The sequence below is a fragment of the Nilaparvata lugens genome, chromosome 4 (assembly GCF_014356525.2).
Source record: "Nilaparvata lugens isolate BPH chromosome 4, ASM1435652v1, whole genome shotgun sequence".
NCBI classification, from domain to species: domain Eukaryota; kingdom Metazoa; phylum Arthropoda; class Insecta; order Hemiptera; family Delphacidae; genus Nilaparvata; species Nilaparvata lugens.
Genome location: NC_052507.1, coordinates 78225979 through 78251891, shown reverse-complemented (window position 1 = coordinate 78251891; position 25913 = coordinate 78225979). Strand labels below are relative to the sequence as shown.

Sequence of the window (25913 nt, the reverse complement as noted above, 5' to 3'; positions counted from 1 at the left end):
ATACAGCAATATACTGGCTTCTCCACACATCTGTGTAATCACTTGTCAGCTGATTTATGATGAATAATATTCTATAGTCTGATTTTTACTATTATATTAGCGTATGAAGGAGGCTCCTTTTTCCTTTTATATTATCCTTGAAATGCAAAATTTCCAAAAACCTTGTATATAAGTCAAATTTCATGAAAATCTATTACCGCGTTTCGCCGTGAATGCGCAACATTTAAGCATTAAGGGCCATTTGCACAGTCAAAGCTTAAATTGAATTCAATCAGCTGGTGACTTAAACTTAAAATGAACCACATTATTACAAACGAGACTTTATACGGATTTTATCCAGTTTAAAATGAAATTTAGTTTAAACTTTCACTGTGCAAACGGCTCTTAAACATTAAGAGAAATGCCAAACCGTCGACTTAAATCTTAGACCTCACTTCGCTCGGTCAATAAGACCACAACATACGGCGGCCATTTTTTTTTCTAGGCTTATCTCCGGTAGTATATAAGAGGTCCTGATATTAGATACCTATGTTCATATTCTTATTTTCATGATTTATTTATTTCTTATTCATTATTTTTGGTTGAAGTTATTTAAAAGGGTACTACAAGTTTTTATATTGTTTTTATTAATTTGAATAAAGTAGCCCATATAGGTGAAGTGATTTTAGTATTATCATTACTTTCAATTTTCTACCAGTTGCAATAACAACTGTATATTCTAACATGTAGTTTTATTCACTGATCACGTTTGTTGTCCGATAATTTTAAATGATGGTGATTTCCTAGAACTCGTCATGTCTAGTGGTGGAAGCTAATTCAGCTGAAAGAAGTGTATCCCAGAAATGAGTGTTGCCGAGGTGGTTAGAAGACTCCATTGATGCTCTCTCACTAGATTCGATCAGAAGATAGGTGACATTTTTATCTCCAACCTGAGGTGTCCATGTTTCTCCCGCCACAGAGGCAGGTTGACTATTTTGGCATAACTCGACCACACACCGACCATTGTATCCACCATCTTACGGTCATCGTCGGAATCTGTGCAGGAAAAGTAGGCACCAAGAACATATGCCACATCATCTCCATGTCCGGCCCCCATGTCTGTTTTCATGCCAGCGAATTGCTCCCATAACGTGTTCCTTCCCCTGTAGGCGAAGTTGTACACATAGACTGGAGATTTGTTGACTTTGGCCTGTAGTCTCACTGCTTTATCAATTGCTGATAAGTACATCCTGTCACTGACCATCTCTATCACATCCAGGGTGGAATCTCTAGTTAGGAAATGTGATCCCTTGAGGTAGTGATCCTTAATTTTGATACTTTTAGCAGTCCTCAAGTTACTATCTGGCTCAGTGAAATTGAAATCTAACAGATGCGGTGCGATGATTGTCCAATTGTTGTTGAGGTCACTCATCAACCGTTCATCCAGAACAAACTCAGATGCCGGGTAGAATCCTTCACCAGATGTGAAACCAACCAACCAGGGTGCATCGTACACTTTTCCCTCGCGGAGCAGTTTCTCAGGGTGATCTACGAGGAAAGGTCGCTGTGATGGTGTGTTCTCAATGGTGGGTGCGAAGGGGGATATGGGGTTGAAGAGCCAAGGCATGAGGGTGGAGTGCATTCGATATAGAATCAACTCTCCGGGTCGATCACGTAGACAGTCAATGGTGTCTAGGGAGGTTGTGTTTGTGGGACAACCGACCGCATTGGCAAGTATTGTAGTTTTTTGTTCAGGTGATTCCATCAGTGCCCAAGGGCACAATGCAGTCCCACTCAAGGATATCCCCTGTTTGAAGTATCTTCTAGATTCTGGGGAGAAGTAGTGGAAGTGTACACTGGCCCCTCCAGCTGATAACCCGGCTAGAGTCACTTTGTCAGGGTCTCCACCGAATTTATCGATGTTTCTGTTGACCCATCTTAAAGCTTCAGTCTGATCCTTCATTCCCATGTTGCCTGGGACGACTTCGTCACCAGTACTGAGAAACCCAAAGGGTCCCACCCGGTAGCTGATCACCACAAGGACTAGTTCCTTCTCAGCAAGTAAATACTTGGGGTTGAATCCACTGCGTGATCCATAGGTGAAGGCTCCACCATGTACAAACACCACGACTTCCATAAGTCGATCAGTTTGTAGTCGTGGAGTGTATACGTCGAGGTAGAGGCAATCTTCTTGGCCGATGATGGGTTTCCTGCCGATAGCGGACAGGTAGTGGTTGTATTGTAGACAGGGAGCTCTCGTGTCGTTTGCAACGCGCATGCCTTCCCAGCCTCTCACAGGCAACGGCGGACGGAACCGCATGTTACCCACAGGTGGTTCCGCGAACGGCACCCCAAGGAACGCAAGCACATCGCGATCGTTGAATGTGCGGTAGTAGGTTCCCTGCAGTTTTCCATTGCCGATTTGAACCACTGGTGGCGTAAGTGATAACACACCTCCCATCAAATGAGAGATGACCAATGTAAGACGTAACATCTCTGCAGGTCTCCAAATCGATCCCATTTCGGCAGAGTTTATTAGGTTGCCAGCTTTTCACCAGTGAAGCATACTGGAAAAGACCAAAAAATTATCACAAACCATCATCTTTGTATCACCTACTTATCAGGAAATGAAAAATCCAAGTGAATCGGCCTGAGGAGAAAGGGAACTTGTCAAAATTTTACATTTTTTTAATGGTTGAAATGAGTTGTTTACTGTGGGATACATCGATTGGAGTTGAAAGGGAACATGTCAGCTTTCTCTTTATACAAGAAACAGATATCGTATTTTTGTTGTACTGGAGTGAAAGGGAACTATAGTGAGGTCCACGTTATAATGACAGTATTTGATCAACTTTGGTTTCGCTATCCTTGTCCATCATTCGACAAAGCCGGTGCACTATCCTTTTCTAGGTCCACAACGATGACAATTATGTTTTTGACAGTGTATAAATATAATTAATTAATGCAGAGAATCGGCATCACTATTCTTCTTTCTTTATTCACTGCCATTATTACGTGGACCACACTATAGTCATGACATACATGTTCCCTTTCAACGCAGAACATTCGAAAATTAGCTGTTTGTCAGTTGTTATTTTTATGCTATTGTTAGGTTACCTTTGATTCACGCGTTGCTTTGAGGTTAGATTGCTTTCGGTTGAGGTGTTTATTGTAAAAGTTGAAGAGTGATAATTTATAATATCATCATGAGTAATAGGAAGTTAACAAAAATTCAATTTTAAGGGGTGAATCTTATATAAGTGTTTATACTGGATTAAAATTGTTGTCTTAAAAGAGTTTGCATCCTAATGACAAAAAACAATCTTGAAATTATCAATACTTTTAACTGTATCCAGTTTCTTCTCTCCCCTGAAAAATTCTGATTTTTGACATGTTCCCTTTCACCTCAGGCCGATTCAAGTACATTTTCGAGTGAATGAAATAGATAACGTTGAAAAATACTATTACTAATATCAATATTACTTTTAATTTACTTCTTGTAAATAAAAATATAAATCTCAGCCCTTTTAAATTATTTTGTCACATGTTTCGGACATTACTGAGATTTATATTTTTATTTATTATTGAAAGTAGCCCTGAAGAAAAGATAAAAATTACTTCCTGTTTTTGATCATGTGTTTGTATAATAAAGGGTACTTATATTTTTATTTCCTGATAAATAAGTGTAGCTCTCACCAAAAAGTTAATACAGTATCCTATACTATTAAACGAGCAACTTCTGTTCATATGTTTAGATGTTTGGATGTTTATATGTTTGTATTTCACCGGATCTCGAAAACGGCTCTAACGATTCTCACGAAATTCAGAACATAGTAGGTTTATAATATAAAGATTCGATTGCACTAGGTCTCATCCCTGAGAAAACTTGCTGAAGAACATTAAAAGGATAATTATTATTCATCCTTGGAAAAACATCTGATAATAATTATTTCGTCGTCTGTTGGTGATGGAAGTGAGTGAGCGAGTTCATGTGTGTGGGACTGTGTCAAAATTATGACTCAGCTGTTGAACTTTTGTAATTATTCAATCAGGTACTTAGTGCCAGTTGCAAAAAAGCCGTGTTATTTTCAATCCTGATTAATTCCAGTAGATCCATCTTTTTGAAATGGTCTTCTCTGATTTGGTTCACAAGTAGTTAATCAGGATCAAAATTTCACCGGCTTTTGTGCAACTGGGCCTTTGTGAGGGAAATTTTTGCATTCCTCTGGGAATTAATCTCAATTTACTCTGATTAGATAGAACATTTCTGTATGAATGTTATTATAATTTCTTCCTTCGTAATAAATTTGTTATGCTTTTGTACTCCAGAGCGAAGATCGGTCCCCGATATTATTATATTCATTGTCATCTATATACTATTATTAGCCGTCAGGCTCGCTTCGCTCGCCATATCCGTCTAGCCAGGGGGCTCCGCCCCCTGGCCCCATGACTGGATCGTCCAGGAATGAGATCAGCAGGCTCGCTTCGCTCGCCTGCATTTTTCATTTGAGCATTTTTATCATATGTTAGGACAATCCAGTCGGGGGTCCAGACTAAGCGTCTGGCTAAACGGATATGGCGAGCGAAGCGAGCCTGACGGCTAGTAATATAATATTCCCAGGATTGAAGTAGCAATGCCCAATCAATTTTTCAGGGATGAATGCATTTAAATCTTCAACTTGGTGCCAACCTAACAAAGTCAACTCAACTTAATGCCAACCTGACAAAATTATTAATTTAGTTGCCAGTTAACAACTGCTTCGAAGAGGTACTCTATCTAGATTATAGTTCTATAGTAACATATGATATGGAAATTTCAATTATAATTAAGAGATTGGGAGAAGAAAAATATACATGCTAAAAGACGAACTTTAAACCCTTAAAAACAACCCTTAGAGTTAAAATATTGCCAAAAGATTTCTTAGTGCGCCTCTAAAGGGCCAACTAAACATACCTACCAAATTTGAACGTTTTTGGTTCGGTAGATGTATAGTTCTGCGAGTGAGTGAGTGAGTGAGTCAGTTAGTCAGTCAGTGAGTGAGTGCCATTTCGCTTTTATATATATAGATATTCTATTTATTGTCTCATAGTCATTGACTTAGTAAATAGCAGATTAATTCCAGTAGATCCATCTTTTTGAAATGGTCTTCTCTGTTTTGGTTCACGTGTAGTTAATCAGGATCAAAATTTCACCGGCTTTTGTGCAACTGGGCCTTTGTGAGGGAAATTTTTGCATTCCTCTGGGAATTAATCTCAATTTACTGTGATTAGATAGAACATTTCTGTATGAACTATGAATGTTTTTATAATTTCTTCTTTCATAATAAATTTTTTATGCTTTTGTACTCCAGAGCGAAGCTCGGTCCCTGATATTTTGTTATAAATATAAACAATTCAACCACCTTAGTGTGAGATCAAATTGAATGCGTATATGTGCAAATGCACGTGAAATCATGCATGAGCCGAAAAACAAAATCTGGTGTAACCGGTGGAGGTAATTTTAACCCTACACCACACCTGACATCATTTCTGAAACCGGAGATATCTTTGTCTCTATTTAGTTAATCTTCCAAAATATGAAATATATAAGAGTACATGTGGTTCAATAGTCATTCTTGCAGACTATATCACCGCTGGCCACCAATGTAAACGGAGAGGAGTTGTTTCTTCTTTTCTATAATATTGGCTAAAGTTTACTGCTATCAAATCATTTACCGGTATTTGAATCCTTGATTGGTTGGGAGCTCTTAGTGGATTCGTTCATTCAAATGCACAGATTATCATCATTGTAACCTATTCTAGCAACTATAGTAACTACGAGCCAGGAACTTCAATGAAAAATACTTATGAAATTCAACTCCAGGTTTATTGAACTCATTAACGAATCAATAGAAATCATGTCAAATTTTCCAACAGAGTTTCTCAGTAACTGATTCAAAAAAAGAAGGTATATTCAATTAATTCAATCTATACATTTTTGGAACCTGCTAACTTGCTGCATTTAAATTTGGGCCTCGGTCATTCTATGAAATTAAATTTTGAGCTAAATAAGAAAAACAACAAAAGTTTTTGGAAGTTTTGGAAGTTTTTGAAAATGGCACTCACCATTTCAACAATATTCAAACTTGGACTCTTCAGAAACACTCACATACGCTTTACTAAAACTCACTATACTTGAACTCACACGCACAAATAATTTTCTGATTCTACTCCTACTAACTATATAAAATTTGGTTTCCTATTCATCTAAATAAAAATTACTGATAGCTGGAAACTTAACAATTTGTCCCTCTGAATGGGAAATGGGCCCAATCAGAGGACCGAGGCTCGCACACCGTTACATGTTTTCCCAGTTACGTCTCAATTCCAACTGTGGCCCTTCCACTGAAAATTATTCCCCCTCCACGAGCGTTGAGCATAACTTCCAGTGGAAAAGCCAAAGCTGCAAAAAGGTCAATGCTCGTACAATTTTCAAATGCAGTGGCTTTTCCGACATGAAATTGAAACTGCATTTGAAAAATGCACGAAAATTGCTTTAATTTTGACAACTAAGCAACAAGTTAGCGAATTCAAACAAGACAGAGTCAATTCTCACACTAAAAACGCAGGGTTCAACATACAGTTAGAATCAAAGTTCATTTCAGTTCAAAAACCTGAAAAATAATATAAGATACACAAAAACAACTACAATAATACGCTCTCAATATCACACTATTACACTGGAAAGTGTCATCGAAACACGTTGTGACTTGCATGTAGCTGCTCACACTGAACGCAACCAGCAAGTGCACGCGTTCAGTGTGAGTGTTCCTATTGCTCTTTATATTTTGTTTCTCATCTGCACGCTTGGGCATGCATAACCAAGTTTGCACTTGTATGTATACGCATCCAATGTGTTCACACCCTCAAGGTATCTTCACATCTAGCGTAGCATAGCTAGAAATACGTATTCGAAAGATGTAGCCGTCCTATTTCCCAATATTAAATCAACGCTACGCTGATGTGAAATGGACAGATTGATTTTGATTAACATTAGGAGATACGTCGGCTCCATCTTTCGAAGACGTATTTCTAGCTTCGCTACGCAAGGTGTGAAGAGATCTTTATGATTGTATATTTATCTCTGAAATATCTAACCAATGTAAAGTGCAGCTTATAAATTAGAGTACTGTATTCCAGTTTTGTTTGTTTGTTTTTTTTTAACTGAAACAGGACATGGGTTTATCACAATAAAATCAAGAAAGGATCAAAGTCTCAATATATAGCCTATTATTTATTTGCCAGGTAAACTTGATTTGTTTAAATTTGTTAGATTATTTAGTACTTTTTTAAGCTGCGTACACATACTCGCGCTTCCAACCCGCACCGAGCATGCTCCCTCCCTCGTACCGCCCTCGTACCACCATCGAACCACAGTCGCTCCGCCCACGCACCCATCATGAACGTTACGGAAGATGTTAGATCTTCTCGCGTTTCCCGGTCGAACCACTCTTGCTCGCCGGTCGATCATCAATCGCTCTGCTGGAGTGACGTTCGGTTGCGGAGCAGAGCGAAAGTCTGTACGCACCTTTAGATTATTTAGTACTTTTTTAGACACGACTAGTTCTGAAAGTATTCCATTTTTACTTTCCTTGCCCTATTACCATAGGTAAGGAAAAGTATTGCTTTCCGAAAAAATTAAGGTACCCCAATTTCTAAATTTCTATACGTTTCAAGGTCCCCTGAGTCCAAAAAAGTGGTTTTTGAGTATTGGTTTGTGTGTGTGTGTTGTGTATATGAGTGTATTTGCGTCTGTGTACACGATATCTCATCTCCCAATCAACGGAATGACTTGAAATTTGGAACTTAAGGTCCTTCCCCTATAAGGATCCGACACAAACAATTTCGATCAAATGCAATTCAAGATGGCTGCTAAAATATCGAAAATGTTGTCAAAAACAGGGTTTTTCGCGATTTTCTCGAAAATGGCTCTAACGATTTTGATCAAATTCATACCTGAAATAGTCATTGATAAGCTATATCAACTGCCACAAGTCCCATATCTGTAAAAATTTCAGGAGCTCCGCCTCATCTATGGAAAGTTTGAGTTTCGATTTCCAATTATCAGGTCTCAGATATAATTTAAACGAAAAATTTCAAGTCGAAAAGATTGAGCATGATAATCTTTTCAATTAATGTCCAGTAACATTTTCACCAAAAATTGAAAATAAGCTCGAAACTTGAGAAAATGTGATTATTCAAATTGCAAACTGTTGGCAACTGTTGATTCTATTAAATCATTCACTATGAAGAGATAGCAGATCTCGTGTGTATCCAGCGTTATTGTCCTGTCACCAGCTGGCTCAGATCTTTGAATAGTAGATTTGAGATGCGCGTGAACACTAGCGTCAGGTGATCAATTTTCATAACGGCAAGGAGAGTTGTGTGAGTGCGCCACACCAGATTTTTACAATTAATTTGGACTTGGACACTTGAATGTGCAATAATTTCCAAAACTAGTTGTATTTGAAAAGGGTGCTCTTCTATCAAATTGAAAAGATAATAAATTAAAGGACTTGAAAGACTTTATATTATAATTACCGTTAATGAATAAAATGCAAATACATGTAGAGCCTAGGTGTTGCTAGTTGCTTGGAAATAATTTTCCAGAACAGATTAAGATATAATGGCTACCGGTTTAAAGATGGTTCTATCTTGTAGGTGAGTGTATTCTTTAAATTTTACTACTTTAGTACATTTCATTGGTCCTGTAGTTCAAGTCTTGAAATATTACAATTATCGTATTTATTTTGTATATTTTCTCTTTTGTATAGGGGTTCAAAATATCATAAACACACTCTGGTGTATTACAAGAAATGCGTTTATCACTTACTTTCAGTTTTGAATTTTGGCTAATATTCAGATAAGCTCCGAGTATTTATCTCTCACTCCTGATAGTTTATTCTCCCTTCCATCAGTAGCCTGTGAAGAACAAGTAATTCATTATTCCGCAAGGATTGTAATTAGATTCCTATTCATAAATGTCAGGCTAACTTCTTAAATAAGCCATAAAAGTAGGCTATTATAATATCAACTTTAGTAGATTCATTTTCAAATTTTATCTCTTATCTCATGCATCTTAAGGTTTCAAACTTTAGTCTTTATTTTATTATAAATAACTTGAACATCAAGCGTTTTGAAGAGTTTAAAAAATTTCCCACCACACAACGATTTTTTCTCCCTGTACTCTGAGGTAAAAGTATCTCAAACAGTAAATCTTTTCTTATTTGATCCTTGAGGCTTATTTTTAATTGACCGAACGAAGTGAGGTCTAAGATTCAAGTCGACGGTTTGGCATTTCTCTTGAGTTTGAATGTTTATATGTTGCGCATTTACGGCGAAACGCGGTAATAGATTTTCATGAAATTTGACAGGTATGTTCCTTTTTAAATTGCGCGTCGACGTATATACAAGGTTTTTGGAAATTTTGCATTTCAAGGATAATATAAAAGGAAAAAGGAGCCTCCTTCATACGCCAATATTACCGTAAAAATCAGACTATAGAATTATTCATCATAAATCAGCTGTCTAGTGGACTATAATACTACCCGTTCAAAAACATCGAACATCTTAAAAATGTATCTTTCCATTAAATTAGTAGACAGTTGACTATAATACTACCAGTTTAAAAACATCGAACATCTTGAAAATTGTATCTTTCCATCAACGTTGTAGGCAGTTGCAGCCAGACCAGATAACAGCGCTCACACTCACATTCCGGGACGACACGTCACGGTACAATATAGACAGAAAGCTCTATATTTATTTAGGATTTTTTCTAGACATTTTAAATTGATAAATTATTTATTAATTTTTGAGAAAACATAACAGGTCAATATAACTTACTGAGCGCGAGGTCTACTGCTCACAGAACTACTAGTTAATATACGTTTTGGTGGAAACTTCTATCCATCAGTCATCTACCCAACAAGTTTATAAACCTTATATTATAAATAACTTGAATACCTTATATCAACCTTAATACTTGAATATCAACCTTATTAATTTTCTAATTCAATCTCTTATCTCATGTATTTTAAGGTTTCAAAATCTCTTAAAGTCTTTATATGATAAATAACTTGAACATCAACCGTTTTGAAGTGTTTTACAAATTTCCTACCACACAACTATTTTTTCTCCCTCTACTCTGAGGTAGAAGTATTTCAAATAATAAATATGTTCTAATTTGACCCTTGAGGCTTATTTTTAATACTTTTTGGTGGAAACTTCTACCTTCTAGCCACCAGCGTATACAACGTGTAGGCTACTAAAATTTCAAATAAACTAAAATTCGTCTTTCAAATTGGAATTTGTCAACAATTGTTTCAGTGGAATCTCAATAATCAGAAACTTAACAAAAATGAATAAATACTAATTTCGATCCTTTGAATAGTATTTGGAAATCTGCAGTTCAGTTTCCATAATATTGCTTGATTTACAAGTTTCTGTTGAGGTATGCACTTTAACGCATTGAAATTGAATCATCATATCTCAATACATAATGTTATAGCTTGACATAATGTAGGCTAAATATTTGGTTTTGGAGCATCTAAATTTGAAAATCTGCTTTGTGAACATATTTAAGGACTGAAAATTTTGTGAAGTGAAGACTTAACCTGTCTCGGACTATGTGTATCCCTATCTGAATTTGGGAGAGAAATAGATCAAGGTTATCTAATTATCTCTCCCTATCATTTTGATGATGTACTTACTGTATTGTATGAATGAAATAGCTTGTATATTTTTAGGCCTACTGCACTTACTAGTATTTTCATGGTGTATCAGAAAATCAGAAAAATTTTGTATTCCAAAACATCAATGCATGGTTCCAACTAGATTTAATTCATAAAAGGTCCTATTTCACTTATCAAATATACTCCAAACTTCCAAACAAGGGTTTTTGGGGACAGTAGGCTACTTGAAACTGTTCTTCATGAAAGCTTTTATTGACTTGATTATCTATTTTAATAATTGGATTTTTATCAAAGAAATTTGAAAAATGTTATATATTTTTGAAATATTGATAGATTAGAGGAATTATCAGTATCATAATACATTAATTTATTATATTTTATGAACAAAAAAATGTATTTGTCTCATAGGCTTGAAGAGCAGAGCAATAACGTGAAGGAATTTACAGTTCAATAATAAAAAAATATTTCTTTTCACTCTTTGATTTTTTATACAATTGGAAATTTGTAGTGTTTTTTAATGTTGATTTCATTTACAGATTTTAATGTTGATTTCATTTGCTTTGGATTACAAAATTTTTCTGATACACCATGAAAATACTAAGAAGTGCAGTAGGCCTACAAATACAAGCTATTCTTATAATATTAGATTATTATAATTATTGTGTATGTTTTTTTGAGAAATGAATTTGAAAATTTGAATTTACATTTCAGTTTGATTCTCAATTAATTTATTCAGATTGAGCAATTATTGCTTTGATACATTCCATGCTTTTATCAAGTATTAATTTATATAGTAAATTTATACAGCATTAAAAAACACAGTAAAAAATTTCCAAATGTATTACAAGATCAAAGAGTGAAAAGAAATATTTTTGAATTATTGAACTGTGAATTGAATCTGATCTCTAGTTCTGAACCAAAGCATTTCATCAAGGTAAAAATATTGTAATTAATGCAATTCTAAAATAATTCAATTTATTAATTCAAGCCATCTAAATTCAAAATGTATAGTTTTCACGTTTATTCTGGACTAAAATTTCATGAAAATTGTAGACGTGTAATTCTAACTTTATCTTGGAGTTTTGCCCGGTTGCAGAGTCGTTACATAAAATCAAATATAACTATCTATGTGAGATATAGTTTAAAATCACTGACATAAATGATTGGTCTTTTGTCACCTATAAATTTGGAAGAAAAATAGCACAGGGACTACCTTATTATTTTATCTACAAATGTTATTACATTAGTGTCATTTGCATTGTAAATAAATAAAACAATGGCTACAACGAAAATCAATCACAAGTTTGTCAACAAAAGTCTCAGGTAACTGAATAAATTCCACTGTCCGTGGATTCGCACACATCAGTGACAGTGAAATTATAGTACCCACTATTTCTAATTGGACTATTCACACTCAGCCCGGCTGAGTGAGTATGAATAATACCATAAGAACTCATGTGAATTATATTTTAACTGTCACTGCGAATCCAGCTTTTATTTTCATTTCAACAAAGCCGGTGCTCAAAATTTATAATGTATAGGAAAACATGTTGTAAACTTGAAAGAATTGAGAGCATTACAAAGTTATAATATTTAAGAAAATGATTGCAAAAAGAAAAATTACTAAAAGATGTATAATATGTGGATTTAGTCAAGAATAATTCAACTTACTGAAGCTGTTTTTACACCATCTTCTATTAAATGAAACCATAGCATAGATATCCCATGTTATAGGGCGTATATGTCGCAACTTTTACTGTTAACTCAAGCCGATTATTTTCGATTTTTACTGTTTTGTTGGGGTGAGAGTGTATGAACGGCACAATATGAGAGACTACCAGTGTCACACAGCTTCACGGGAAAGAACTACATGGACTATCGGCTTGAGATACAATCTACATAGATATTATGTTACTGATGATTCTAATTTCGGTCATTCGTAAGCAGCTGGTATACATCGCTCCAAAGATTGTAAACTGCATCCCGAACGATCTCATCGTTGTACCTATTAAGTTTGTTCCAATAATAAATATTAAAAACTGGATACTTTACACTGGAACTATTACTTCCATCTTAATATTTTATGAGTTGAAATTTTTTTCTACTTTTAAAACTATTCATTATTGTTAGGATCAATTCACAATTGATAGCATTTACTTTAAATATACTTACCATTGTTTGAATAAAAATATTCCATTTTAAATTATTAGTTTAAGATTTAGAAATAGTTAAATCTCTACTCCTACTGGCGAACAAGTGTTTCACTTATGCCAGTAGTTCTTCACCTCCAGCCGTATTTTTCAGATACGGTAGTTGATATAGTAGATATTTGGAATAATAATTGTTGTTTTTTTCTGATTGTCACATCTTTGTACTGTTTTCTGTGTTTTGGTGAAATAAATTGAATTGAATGAGATAACAGTGAATGTTGCGACATAAACGCCCTATATCATGGGATATCTAATTACCGTATGCTATGGTTTTTCTATGATGAAACTTTAGAAAAGCACTAAGTAATATAAATTTGATTTAAAAAATGTTGATTTGATTTAATAATATTCGAGAAAATTATTGCAAAAAATACACTAAAACATGAAGAATATATGGATTTAGTCAAGAATAATTTACTAACTGGAGCTGTTTCTTAAACCCTTTTCTATTAAACCTGAAATAATTGAGAGCATCACAATGTAATACTATTTTAGTAAATTATTACAAAATGAAATATGTATAATATATGTATTTAGTCAACAAAAATTCAACTTACTGGAGCAGTTACTTACACCCTCTTCTATGGAGATAAATAGATTTCCAGTGGCTGAATAGAGAGCCTCACAGAGTGTGTGTGAGAGAGAGAGACGTCTTGCAATTGTCACTTGTCAAAACCAAATGAGCCTTGGCCTTTGTCAGCCTGTGATTTATATATGCGGCTTATTGAGCTACAATGTAACTCGGCTTCCTTTCCATAACTGTCGTTAATCGCTTCAATTGTATAACCTCAGAACTGAAATTTTAATCTATCTCAATTTACATAAAATGATGGATCTAATTATTCTAGACTATAATTTGGAAGGATAATAAACCCATCTTATGCTTCTAAAAACCATTGTTTCCTGCTAGTACTGTACACTAGTAGTTCTGTGAACAGTAGACCTCACGCAGCTGAGGTCCACAAGTAGCTGATTGAAACTATAGACCTTATGGAAATACAGCAATAGACTGGCTTCTCCACCCATTTGTGTAATCACTTGTCAGCTGATTTATGATGAATAATTCTATAGTATGATTTTTACTCTAATATTGGCGTATGAAGGAGGCTCCTTTTCCCTTTTATATTATCCTTGAAATGCAAAATTTCCAAAAACCTTGTATATACGTCGACGCGCAATTAAAAAAGGAACATACCTGTCAAATTTCATGAAAATCTATTTCCGCTTTTCGCCGTAAATGCGCAACATATAAACATTTAAACATTAAGAGAAATGCCAAACCGACGAATTGAATCTTAGACCTCACTTCGCTCGGTCAATTAGAAACGAGAGTTGTCAAGAAGTATTTCATTCGTTTATTCTCATCATTCTATCAAATATTCATAGAGCCTTATCTGACTGAGATATCGCAGTTTACTCAACTGAGCTATTAGGTATATTTCTATCCGAGTGTGCAATTTCTTAGACCAGTAATTGGGTTTGATTCCCTCAAGATACAATTATGTACCGTATTCACTTTTAATAATTATAAGGCTGTGCAAAAGCTGAAAATAAACTTTCTACTATTGATATTTTTCAAAGTTTCTCGATTTGTATATCATCAAGCTATCAAAATGAAAAAGTTTTCTCTGGAAAACATTTTTTTCCGATCATTAATTTTTGAGATATGAGCGCCTAAAGTTTAAATTTTTGGGACAGAACATTTCAAATTCGGTAAGAGATAAATCCATGAGATTTAGAGGATAGATTCTTCATGGTATTGTTGATCTAGTAAGACAAACATTTTCTGAAAATATCAATTTTTAAGAATATTATTCAATTTACCAAAAGTAACTTTTATTTAAGTTAATTTTGGTCATTTGAAAATATCAAATTTTTAAGAAAATACCAAAAATGACCAAAATAACTTAACTAAAAGTTATTTTTGGTAAATTGAATAATTTTCTTAAAAATTGATATTTAAAGAAAATTTTTGGTTTAATAGATCAACAATATCATGAAGAATCTATCCTCTAAATCTCTTGGATTTATCTCTTACTAAATTTGAAATGTTCTGTCCCAAAAATATAAACTTTAGGCGCTCATATCTGAAAAAGTAATGATCGGAAAAAAATGTTTTCCTGAGAAAACATTTTCATTTTGATAGATTAATAGTATACAAATCAAAAAGCTTTGAAAAATATCATCAGTAGAAAGTTTATTTTTAGCTTTTACATAGCCTTAATAAACGAAAATCCAAATTAAATGTTGCAAATCACCCCGAAGACTTCTGCTGCTGCAAATATTGACAACAGGGTGAACAGCTAGATGGAAATTCGATGAGCGCTCTATTCAAAAATGATTTGTCAGCCAGGGAATAAATTAATCAATAATTATCTCAGTAATTTCCATCTGTATTCACTTTTGTTGATTAAATATCGAATGTATTAAACTGCTAATATGTAGATTATTACTAAGCTTAGTTCAAATGTGAAGAAAATTTCTATAATTTCAGAACATAAAATCTATATTTACTCAATGTTTGAGATTCTGCGTTACAGATTTTTAGCGTAGCCTATCAGTTTAGACGGAATCATTCAGTCTGCTAAGAATATATTTATGGATTATTTTCAATGAATAACTAATTTAAACAGGAAACACTATACAGATAGAAGAAAAACACTTAGAAACTTACATTATTTACTGGAAATTTTCGGTGGCTTCGCCATCCTTTGTCAACCGCCGAGTAGGCTAGTCATATTCATATTATTTATGTATTTATGAAATTATGTATTTAGCCTATATATTATTATGTATTTATAAAAATGTAAGCTTTAGCCGTAAGGTATTGGAATGATTATCTTTCTATTCATATCAAACTACAGAAGATAGGAAATCAAAAATTGTCCTAGTAATAATAATAATACTACCGTACCGTATTTTTATTATTAGTATATTTATGATAATATTAATATCTATCAGCAGTAATTATTACTGTACTGATATAATCATCATTATTAATAAGTAGGTACTTCAATTCGTAATTTTAATTCACCAATGTGTCGAGAATAATAAATGATTAACTGCATGAATATTTAAAATAACAGAGAATATGCTATAGTGAGGTCCACGTTATAATGGTAGTGGAGAAAGATAGGAGATCAACGTTGCCGATCCTCTGTCTTGTCAATGCCTTCTATAGACGGTAGCTGGTACAGGTTTATTGATGTAATATTAACGGTTCATTCTCGTTTGAAATGATCAATTATATTTTATTAAGCAAGAAAAAAATATATTTTTCAATAATTTCATAATGTATTCACATAATTAAGTTGAAATATTTTGTTAATCAATTATTAATTCTACATTGTTAAGAGACATTGCAAACAGAGCAAAGTGAAAAAGAGAGCGCTATCCGCTTTGTTGATTGAAAGAAAAGGATAGCAATACGATTGTTAATCAAACACTAAATAAATAAATAAATTTTTATTGTCATTAAGCAACATTGGCATAGACAAAGTCAAAACTATATTAGATACATTATACAAGTCAGAATAAGGTTATAAGTTATTGTAATTGAAAGTATATATGATATACATATATAAACACATAAACATAACTACATCTAAAGTAAGCCTAGAAGAATTCAAATATTCATCACTATACAAACAACAGTACAAACAAGGCCCTGTCAAAATGGCTAAAACAAGAAAGAATAGTTTTAAGCAATCAAGGAATCAAACATCAATATAATCATATCGGAATCCAAGAACTCTTGTACCGGTATAGAATAAATTAACACTGCCATTATAACGTGGACCACTATACGGTAATTGAAGATAGTTGTTAATTTCTATTTAGGGAATCTATCAATAATCTTACATACCTTATAATAAGAAGCACCGGTAAATATTAAACTGAATGATCAACTTTCTTTCTATTGACCATAGTCAGTTCTAGCACAAGTTGGAGGAAAATCAAGTCCATTTTCTACCGTCAATACAACAACGCCTTCACCGTTAAATCCATGTGAAAGTTCATCAATCCACCGCACTGTCTGAGTAGTTGAAGGAAGAGCTATTTCAATTCGAATGACAGTCACACTCTGACTGAGTTCTAAACGCAGCGTTTTCAACCAGAAGCGCCACTTTCTAAACCAAATTGTTTCATTGGATCGGCCACTTCATTTAGTAAACAAGTTCGGAATATAATTAGCGGAAATTCGCGCATTATAAACTGGTTATTTCGCAGTGGATGGTTTTTGAATGAGATTAGGAAGTAATTCGCAACAATAACTATTGTGGAACCTTTGTATATTTGTTTGTTTGTTTGTTTTTTTTGATAACTTCCGTGAGAAGTAACCAGAGAGTGATAATAATGGAATTGAAAAAATGTGTTTCATATTAACACTTCACGCTGGCAGGAGATTTTGGAGGGTATTCAGTTTAATTGCATTCGTTTTCGAGCGGGTTTTAATAATTTTTTGTTTCACTGCTTCAATTCAAAATCTCATAGACTCAACTGCAACAATAACTATTGTGGATTCTTTGAATGTTTTGTTTGTTTGTTTTTTTAATAGCTTCCTTGAGGAGTGATAATAATGGAATTGAAAAAATGTGTTTCATATTAATACTTCACGCTGGCAGGAGATTTTGGAGGGTATTCAGTTCAATTGCATTCAATTGCAAGGGATAGCGTTATCCGCTTTGTTGAATGATAGACAAGGATGGCAATACCATTGCTAATCAAACACTGCCATTATAACGTGGACCTCACTATATAGGCTAAATTGGTCATTATTTTCCAACATCAAAATTAATATGGTACTATTCATTATCTCATCAAAATTATTTGAAAAATGCGTTTGAGTTCTACGGTATTTTCTACTTTGGTGAAAATATTCATGACAATAACCCACATTAAATTTAAATTAATATAAAATAAACAAAAAACTTACAAAAGATATTGATGAATGGGTAAAAGCTAGAATATTTTTCAAAATAGACTTTTAATCATAAAATTACATATAATAGATTGATTTGGTGAATACCTAAAATAAAATTGTGATTTTGTGAATTTCAACAAAGTTCTTTTTTTGTGTTTCAATCAAGAAGAAAAAATAAGAAAAAATCTTTCAATGATTTGAACTGAACTCATTGCTAGCGATCAGACACGTGTCTCTGCTAGCAATTACTGCCGGTAAAATGAGTACAACTGGGATTTCAGTTATGTTATATCTAATTTTTTTTATTATTTCTAGAATAGAGTATATTCTGAATTTCTGTATGATGTAGGTACCCAATTATTATGTGAATTTGTAATTGTATACATCTTGTATATATGGCAAATAAATTGAATTGAATTGAATTGAAAAAATTGTACTGCTCAGTGTGCGTTATGAGGGCGATATAATAGTATTTTTAGTTCCTGGTGCAATCAAATATCCTATACTATTAAACGAGCAACTTCCGTTCTATATGTTTATATGTTTGGATGTTTAGATGTTTGTATTTCACCGGATCTCGAAAACGGCTCTAACGATTCTCACGAAATTCAGAACATAGATTTATAATATAAAGATTCGATTGCACTAGGTCTCATCCCTGAGGAAACTCGCTGAAGGATATTAAAAGGATAATTATTATTCATCCTTGGAAAAACATCTGATAATAATTATTTCGTCGTCTGTTGGTGATGGAAGTGAGTGAGCGAGTTCATGTGTGTGGGACTGTGTCAAAATTATGACTCAGCTGTTGAACTTTTGTAATCATTCAATCAGGTACTTAGTGCCGGTTGCAAAAATGCCGGGTTATTTTCAATCCTGATTAATTCCAGTAGATCCATATTTTTGAAATGGTCTTCTCTGATTTGGTTCACGTGAAGTTAATCAGGATTAAAATTTAACCGGCTTTTCTGCAACTGAGTCTTTGTGAGGGAAATTTTTGCATTCATCTGGGAATTAATCTCAATTTACTGTTACTAGATGGAACATTTCTGTATGAATGTTATTATAATTTCTTCTTTCGTAATACATTTTTTATGCTTTTGTACTCCAGAGCGAAGCTCGGTCCCCGACATTGTATAAATAAATACAATATTTATAATGATTTGGAGCACACGTTAATTCGTCGATCTCGGCTGCCCAAGACCAGTCGATAGGTCTTGAAAATGATCAATACGTACCTGAAAACTCTGACACTAGACCAGCTAAGTCTTACTTACTATACTTTATCAATCATTAAAAATTTATCTATCTTCAAAATAGTACCCTTTTTTGAAATTAATAAAAATACAAATTATAAAAAACTAGTTTCAGTGATCCAAAAGGGACTATAATTGTAATTTATAAAATAAGTAGCCCTGAATTCTTTTAAAAAATTATGATTAACAAAAATAAAACTATTTAATAAACATTGAATACTAAATAGGCCTAATTTGGGTTTATTTTTAATTTTCTTGTGATTTTTCATTTTGCAACAATTTGTTAAAATAATTTATTTTGAGCAGGCCTATATATTTTTCAACTTTTCTTTTCGGAAATGATTGTGATAGTTTACGGATCAATACGGAAGAGATTATTTGAAGAATTTTAAACAACCTGTACTACTAAGATAATGCTTTTGGAACTAATTCATTGATAAACTATTCTTATTCATGCAATAGTCTTTCTATTATTCAAATACTCGGCTCAACTTTCATAACATGTCGATAACCCGGAATCTCAAATAACCTTAGGCTAAGCTAATATTATGTTAATTGTTCAAATTGGGCTTTTTCGATTAAATAAGAAAAAGAAACAATATAATAAGTGTACAGTACGTTCGTTATTTTTAAAAATTTCCCAAGTTTTTCTTATCAAATTCCATTGACATGTTGTAGGCCTTATCATTGGAAGCATATTTCCAAATATTTAGTTTCATTCGTTGTTTAGTCTAATATTTACGATGCACGTTCATAATCATACCTCAACCTTGAAAATTGAAATATAAGTCAAAAACCAGATTTTCAATATTGTTCTTCATCCACAATCAATCAGTTTACTTTATTAAAAAATAATAGAGTACCTAATTACACACTTGAGCCTATTTATGATTTCAGGCATAGCTCATTTTGGCTCAATTCTAGTTTAACCTTATTGAATATCACCAAGTCCCGGTTGCACAAAAGCTTGTTAAATTTTAATGAACATTGTCTCTTTTCTGTATAGGGCTACTTGTAATATGAATAGAAATAAAATCACTTGAAAATGGCATCAATATTGAAACAATGTTTCAACATGTCATGTTGTGATAAAATAATTCAAAAAATCTGGTGTGGCGCACTCACACAACATTCCTTGCCGTTATGAAAATTCATCACCTGACGCTAGTGTTCCCGCGCATCTCAAGTCTACTATTCAAAGATTCGTGCCAGCTGTTGACAGGGCAATAACGCTGGAGACACACGAGGTCTGCTATCTCTTCATAGTGAATCATTTAATAGAATCAACACTTTGCAATTGGATAATTACATTTTCTCGAATTTCAAGCTTATTTTCAATTTTAGGTGAAAATGTTACTGAACATTAATTGTAGAGATTTCCATGCTCAATCTTTTCCACTCGAATTTTCTTGTTTAAATTGTATCTGAAGCCCGATAATTGGGAATCTGAAATAAAGCTTTGCGTAGATGGGGCGGATCTCCTGAAATTTTTACAGATATGGCACTTGTGGCAGTTGATAGAGCTCATCGATGGCTATTTCAGGTATAGCTTTAATCAAAATCGTTGGAGCCGTTTTCGAGAAAATCGCGAAAAACCCTGTTTTTGACAACATTTTCGCCATTTTAGCCGCCATCTTGAATCGCATATGATCGAAATTGTTCGTGTCGGATCCTTATATTGTAAGGACCTCACGTTCCAAATTTCAAGTCATTCCGTTAATTGGGAGATGAGATATCGTGCACACAGACGCACATACACACACACACACACACACACACACACACACACACATACAGACCAATACCCAAAAAACCACTTTTTTGGACTCAGGGGACCTTGAAACGTATAGAAATTTTGAAATTGGGATACCTTAATTTTTTTCGGAAAGCAATACTTTCCTTACCTATGGTAACAGGGCAAGGAAAGTAAAAAGGTACGGTATTGAGATTTTTATTTCTATCTAATCAACATTTATGATTAAATGTTACGAGAATCAATCAGGGAAGACTTTTCTGGAAATAAGGCTTCTCTGATTGGTTCTCATGGCATTCAATCATGGTTAAAATTCAACAGGTTTTTATCCAACTGAGCCTCTTTCTAATTTTGCAATGTATATTGATTGATTGATTGATTATATGTTGATTATATGCCTTTATTAGGGCGTAGTTAGACTATAGTTCCTCTCTGCCACACAATCCTAAATAGGTTTTATATGGTAGTGGATATGATTGGTATTTATGGTAGGATATTAAAAATAAATAATCACAATAGAAACACAACAAAATAATTTAATTCTATAAAGTTTAAACATTGGAGAAAAGACACTTGTATGATAACATTTCTGCTTGATTATGTACATAGAAATTAATGATTTTCTTCAAGTATTAATGAAATAATTTTAATTGAAGATTTTTTCCTAAAAGATCGTGAGAAAATGCATTTGAATTATGAAGGTGAAATATATTATATCTAATGCAACTATGATAGTCTCACATCTCTCATTAATTAAAAATACTAATTACTACGAGTCTACAAGTATATTCCAACAATTTTTAAAATTTGAATAAATCTTCAAGTAGGTGAGGTCAAAAATATTATATGATCTGAAAATACATTTCCTGATTTATGACAGCTACATGATAAATATATTTCATTTATTAATTTATATGTTATTCAATTGGACAGGCATGTTGAAAATAATTACATAATTTATTGTATACAATGCCTTCAGTTAACGGATGAAGAGAAGGATTTTCTGACACTTCAAAACATTTTTCTATTAATTTTTTATGTTATGATAACGATATAATATATCTACACAAAATTTGAATATATTAATTTTTGAATTACCTAATCAAGTTCTTATTTGTCACTTATTACATAAACGGCCTTAAATTAGATTTGAATGAAATGAAAATAATATCACAAATTCAACTTTATTTAAAAGATAAAATATTTATGATACATGAAAAATAAATAATTATTTTTAAGATAGAAATAGATTGATTGTATTAGAACAGCTATGTTATTTTATTAACCACGAATAAGGCTAGTTAAACTGGAGCTCTTATAACCAACAGTTTAACTTGATTGTACTGAAAACAATTCGGTACTACATTTTCTAAAATAATAATTACATGTTTAGTATTCTTAATATTAGTTTCATGGGGCAGCCACCATATTATAATTGGAAAATCTTAATAGATTCTTACTTCATGTATGATATATATATATAAGATGATATATGTATAACGATTACTTCAATTTGTAAAACCTATCGTATATGTAATGTGAGAAAAATTTGAAAAAAATATGAAGCTAGACGTAGTTGTGATTTGTGAATAAAATTTGTGAGCTACAAAGTTCTTGGATTTATAGAAAAGTGGGTTGGAAATGTGAATAAAAATTTGAGGTGAAGAAAGTGGGTGAGTTAAATGTGGTTGTTGTGGAAGAATCGAAGTTGTTACATCTTTAAAGATTAAAACACATTATACACTGATGTGCAGGATTTATTTGTGCTAAAACTTTAATAATTTATAAATCAGAGTTTTTTTGAACGCAAAATAATAGAATTTATGGGTGTATGTCACTTACTAAAGGTCTGCAGTTAAAAATTAGTAACCGTATATTGAAACACATTTTTGAATGAATTGATATAAATGTTTTATCACAGAAGAGAACATCAAATGAAAACAATAACTAATGAAAAACGGCTTGATGAACAAGCCGTGGTCACTTACACAAGGTATAGGACATTTATTAAGAGCCACCTTTAGAGGCTGACGCACTCCCGAATTTATCAATCATTTATTCAATCATCCTATGAAGGACTATTAGATTATACTTATAAGAATAAGTACAGTACAATATTTTTCTGTAGTTTCGAGTAAGAAATAATCCCTTTATGATCATTATGGAAAATAAAACAGCAAAATAATTTGAAGAACATAACTTGAATATTTGATTGCATTACGTCTTACTGAAATCGATAAGTAGGTACTTTCTGTGTAGTTGAGAAGTTGATATTGAAGTAGTTATTCATATTAAATGAAAAATACTAAGAAATTGTCAAAAAACACAATATTTTTGTACTCAAATTTTATAACCCAAACGGTTATTACACCATTGTCAATCTCTGAACCGGGTTTATCCGGTTTATCAGAGATTGACAATGGTGTGATAACCGAAACCAGTCTTTCTAAGTATCAATAAATCTGTGGTTTTTTTGACAATTTCTTAGTATTTTTCATTTAATTTAATTGATAAGTAGGTACTTGGTTGAAATGTTATAAGGATAACAATATTCATAACCTAGTGTATTCTCATTGTAAACTAGTACAATATTAAGTTTAGTTATTCGCGTCCATTTTCTCCCTATTCAACTTCAGATGCAAAATTTAATTCGCACACAATAGTGTCAGAGAACAGTGAAAATATGATTCCCATAAGTTCTAATGGTAGTATTCATACTCACTCGGCCGGGCTGAGTGTGAATAGTCCAATAAGAGTGCGTGGGTTTTATATTTTAACTGTCATTATTGTGTGAGAATCCAGCTTTAAACCAGTTACTCACATCGATTTTTGCATGTCCAAATTTTAGTCCTCCTTAGGAATTTTTAATATAGATTGAATAGAACTTGGCAAACACATGATATGTGTTTGATAAATGTTATTTTCCTAGAGTAACCTTGAAAAGTGGCCATTCCTGCACTGATTACAGAACGCAAAGAATCACTTTTCCGCTCTAGTGCGCAAAGTACTACTTTGCGTATTATCTTGCAGCCATCCCAATCAGCTGTTGACATTGTTGGCGTGTATTTTGAAAGCGAATTTGTTCTATCTATATTTTTTCTGGTTTTCAAATAAATAAAAATGAGAACTCATTAAATTATACATTTTGAATATTATTAATTATTCATTATTTCAAATAATATTTTTTAATTCATAAATTGATTGGTTGAAAAATTATTTAGAAATTAAGATTTACTCAAAATTATTCAAATATTCAAATTAATTGGATTAATTTAATTTTTAATTTGAATAAATTATGGATTATCAATTTTCAATTGGATTATCAAGTTTAAAATAAATTAAAGTTGTTATTAATAACAAAATTATACAGACACACATTTGATGGATTTCAGCCATCATTTTACCCATAATCAACCACTTCTCATATTCAATGGTAACTGTAGGAAAAATTTAATGTGAAATACGTGCGCAAAGTTCCTCTGCTGCACTCAAAAAACCATTCCGCCCTCGCCTACGGCTCGTGCGTAAACGTTTCTTTCGGTGCAGCAGACTGTCACTTTGCGCACTAGTTGCACAAATAACTATTTTTAATTTAATAGAATTTATAAGTATGGCAAAAAATTGTACGTTCAAAAATCGAGGTGTGTGACAAGACGAAGACAATATTGGAGAGACAGTCTAATGATTCATAAATACACATCTACTAAGAAATTCAGGTATTCGAAAGAGCAAGAAATCTTGACACGATATCATATTAGTGTAATCATAATATTGTACTAATGAATGCTATAATAATAATAATATTCGTATGGCGGCTTTTATTGGTGGAGAGTCCCTGACGGAAGTTCCACCTCGCCTGAATATATCATTTGAGCCGTCAATGGGCCCCTCACGACTGTCATACTTCAGCCGGGACCGACGTTTAACGTGCCCATCCGATAACACGGGAGTGACCTGTTCAAAAACGTTTGGCTCTGAGTGGGGTTTGAACCCGGGATCTCTAGGTTGCTACGCAAGCACCCTATCCACTAGACCACAGATCACTCCGTAATGAATACTATTGTTTTATATTTCAAAATTATTATTCAGTTTATAATATATTGAAACACACGTCAACAATCCGGTCAGGGTTATCTACTTTATTCTTTTTTACAATGAAACACAGATCGGGAGAGAAAAACTAAGAATATATTGTACTATTTCTCTCCCAAATTTAGGTAAAATTAATACTTGATAACTAATCAGTGATTTTTTCAAATCTATGTCGACTTGAAACAATAAAGAAATTACTGAGTGATAATATTGTAAACGTTATTAGGTCCATGTTATAATGGCACTGGATGAAGATAGGAGAACAGCGTTGCCGTTTGTCTGCCTTGATTAATCATATTTCTATATTGTTAAAAACGGATTTGGCAACGTTGCGGAGCTAGAAAAGGATAGTGCTATCTGTTTTGTCGAATAATAGACAAAAGTAGCAATATCATTGTTAATCAAATACTGCCATTATAACGTGGATCTCACTGTACCAACTATAGTGAGGTCCATATTATAATGGCAGTGGAGGAAGATTGGAGAACATCGTTGCTGATTCTCTGCCTTGCCACTGCCTTATATAGAGGCTGTTCATTATTGTTGAAAATAATCAATTATTATATTTTTTTTCGCCAGAAAATACATTTCTCAATGCTTTAATAATAAAAATTCTTAATTGAGATTGAATAATTTGTTAATTATAATTCTATATTGTGAAAAAACGGGCTGGCAACGTTGCCAGATAGCCTATCATATTTCAATTCAGTTGAATCTGTATAAGATTAGTCAACCATGAAAATCTTCAACCATAGCTTATTAGTGACGTATTGAAGTTGTGGCGAATCATATGATTGCCACCGCCACCTGTGATGTTTTCAACTATAGTGTGGTCCATGTTATAATGGCAGTGGATAAAGATAGAAGAATAGCGATGCCGATTCTCTGCATTAATTAATTATACTTCTACACTGTCAAAAACATAATTGTCATCGTTGTGGACCTAGAAAAGGATAGTACCACCGG

The 25913-nt window shown here is 33.0% G+C and overlaps 1 protein-coding gene across 1 annotated transcript; it reads right to left on the bottom strand.

The window, feature by feature from the left end:
- Positions 1-155: 155 nt before the first annotated feature.
- LOC111047774 (venom carboxylesterase-6-like) lies at positions 156-17034 on the bottom strand. The gene is given in 4 exon segments (XM_039426555.1): positions 156-973; positions 976-2546; positions 8852-8940; positions 16788-17034. Coding segments are annotated over 2 exon segments (1716 nt in total). The 5' UTR covers positions 2501-2546; positions 8852-8940; positions 16788-17034; the 3' UTR covers positions 156-782.
- Between the last annotated feature and the right edge of the window lie 8879 nt (positions 17035-25913).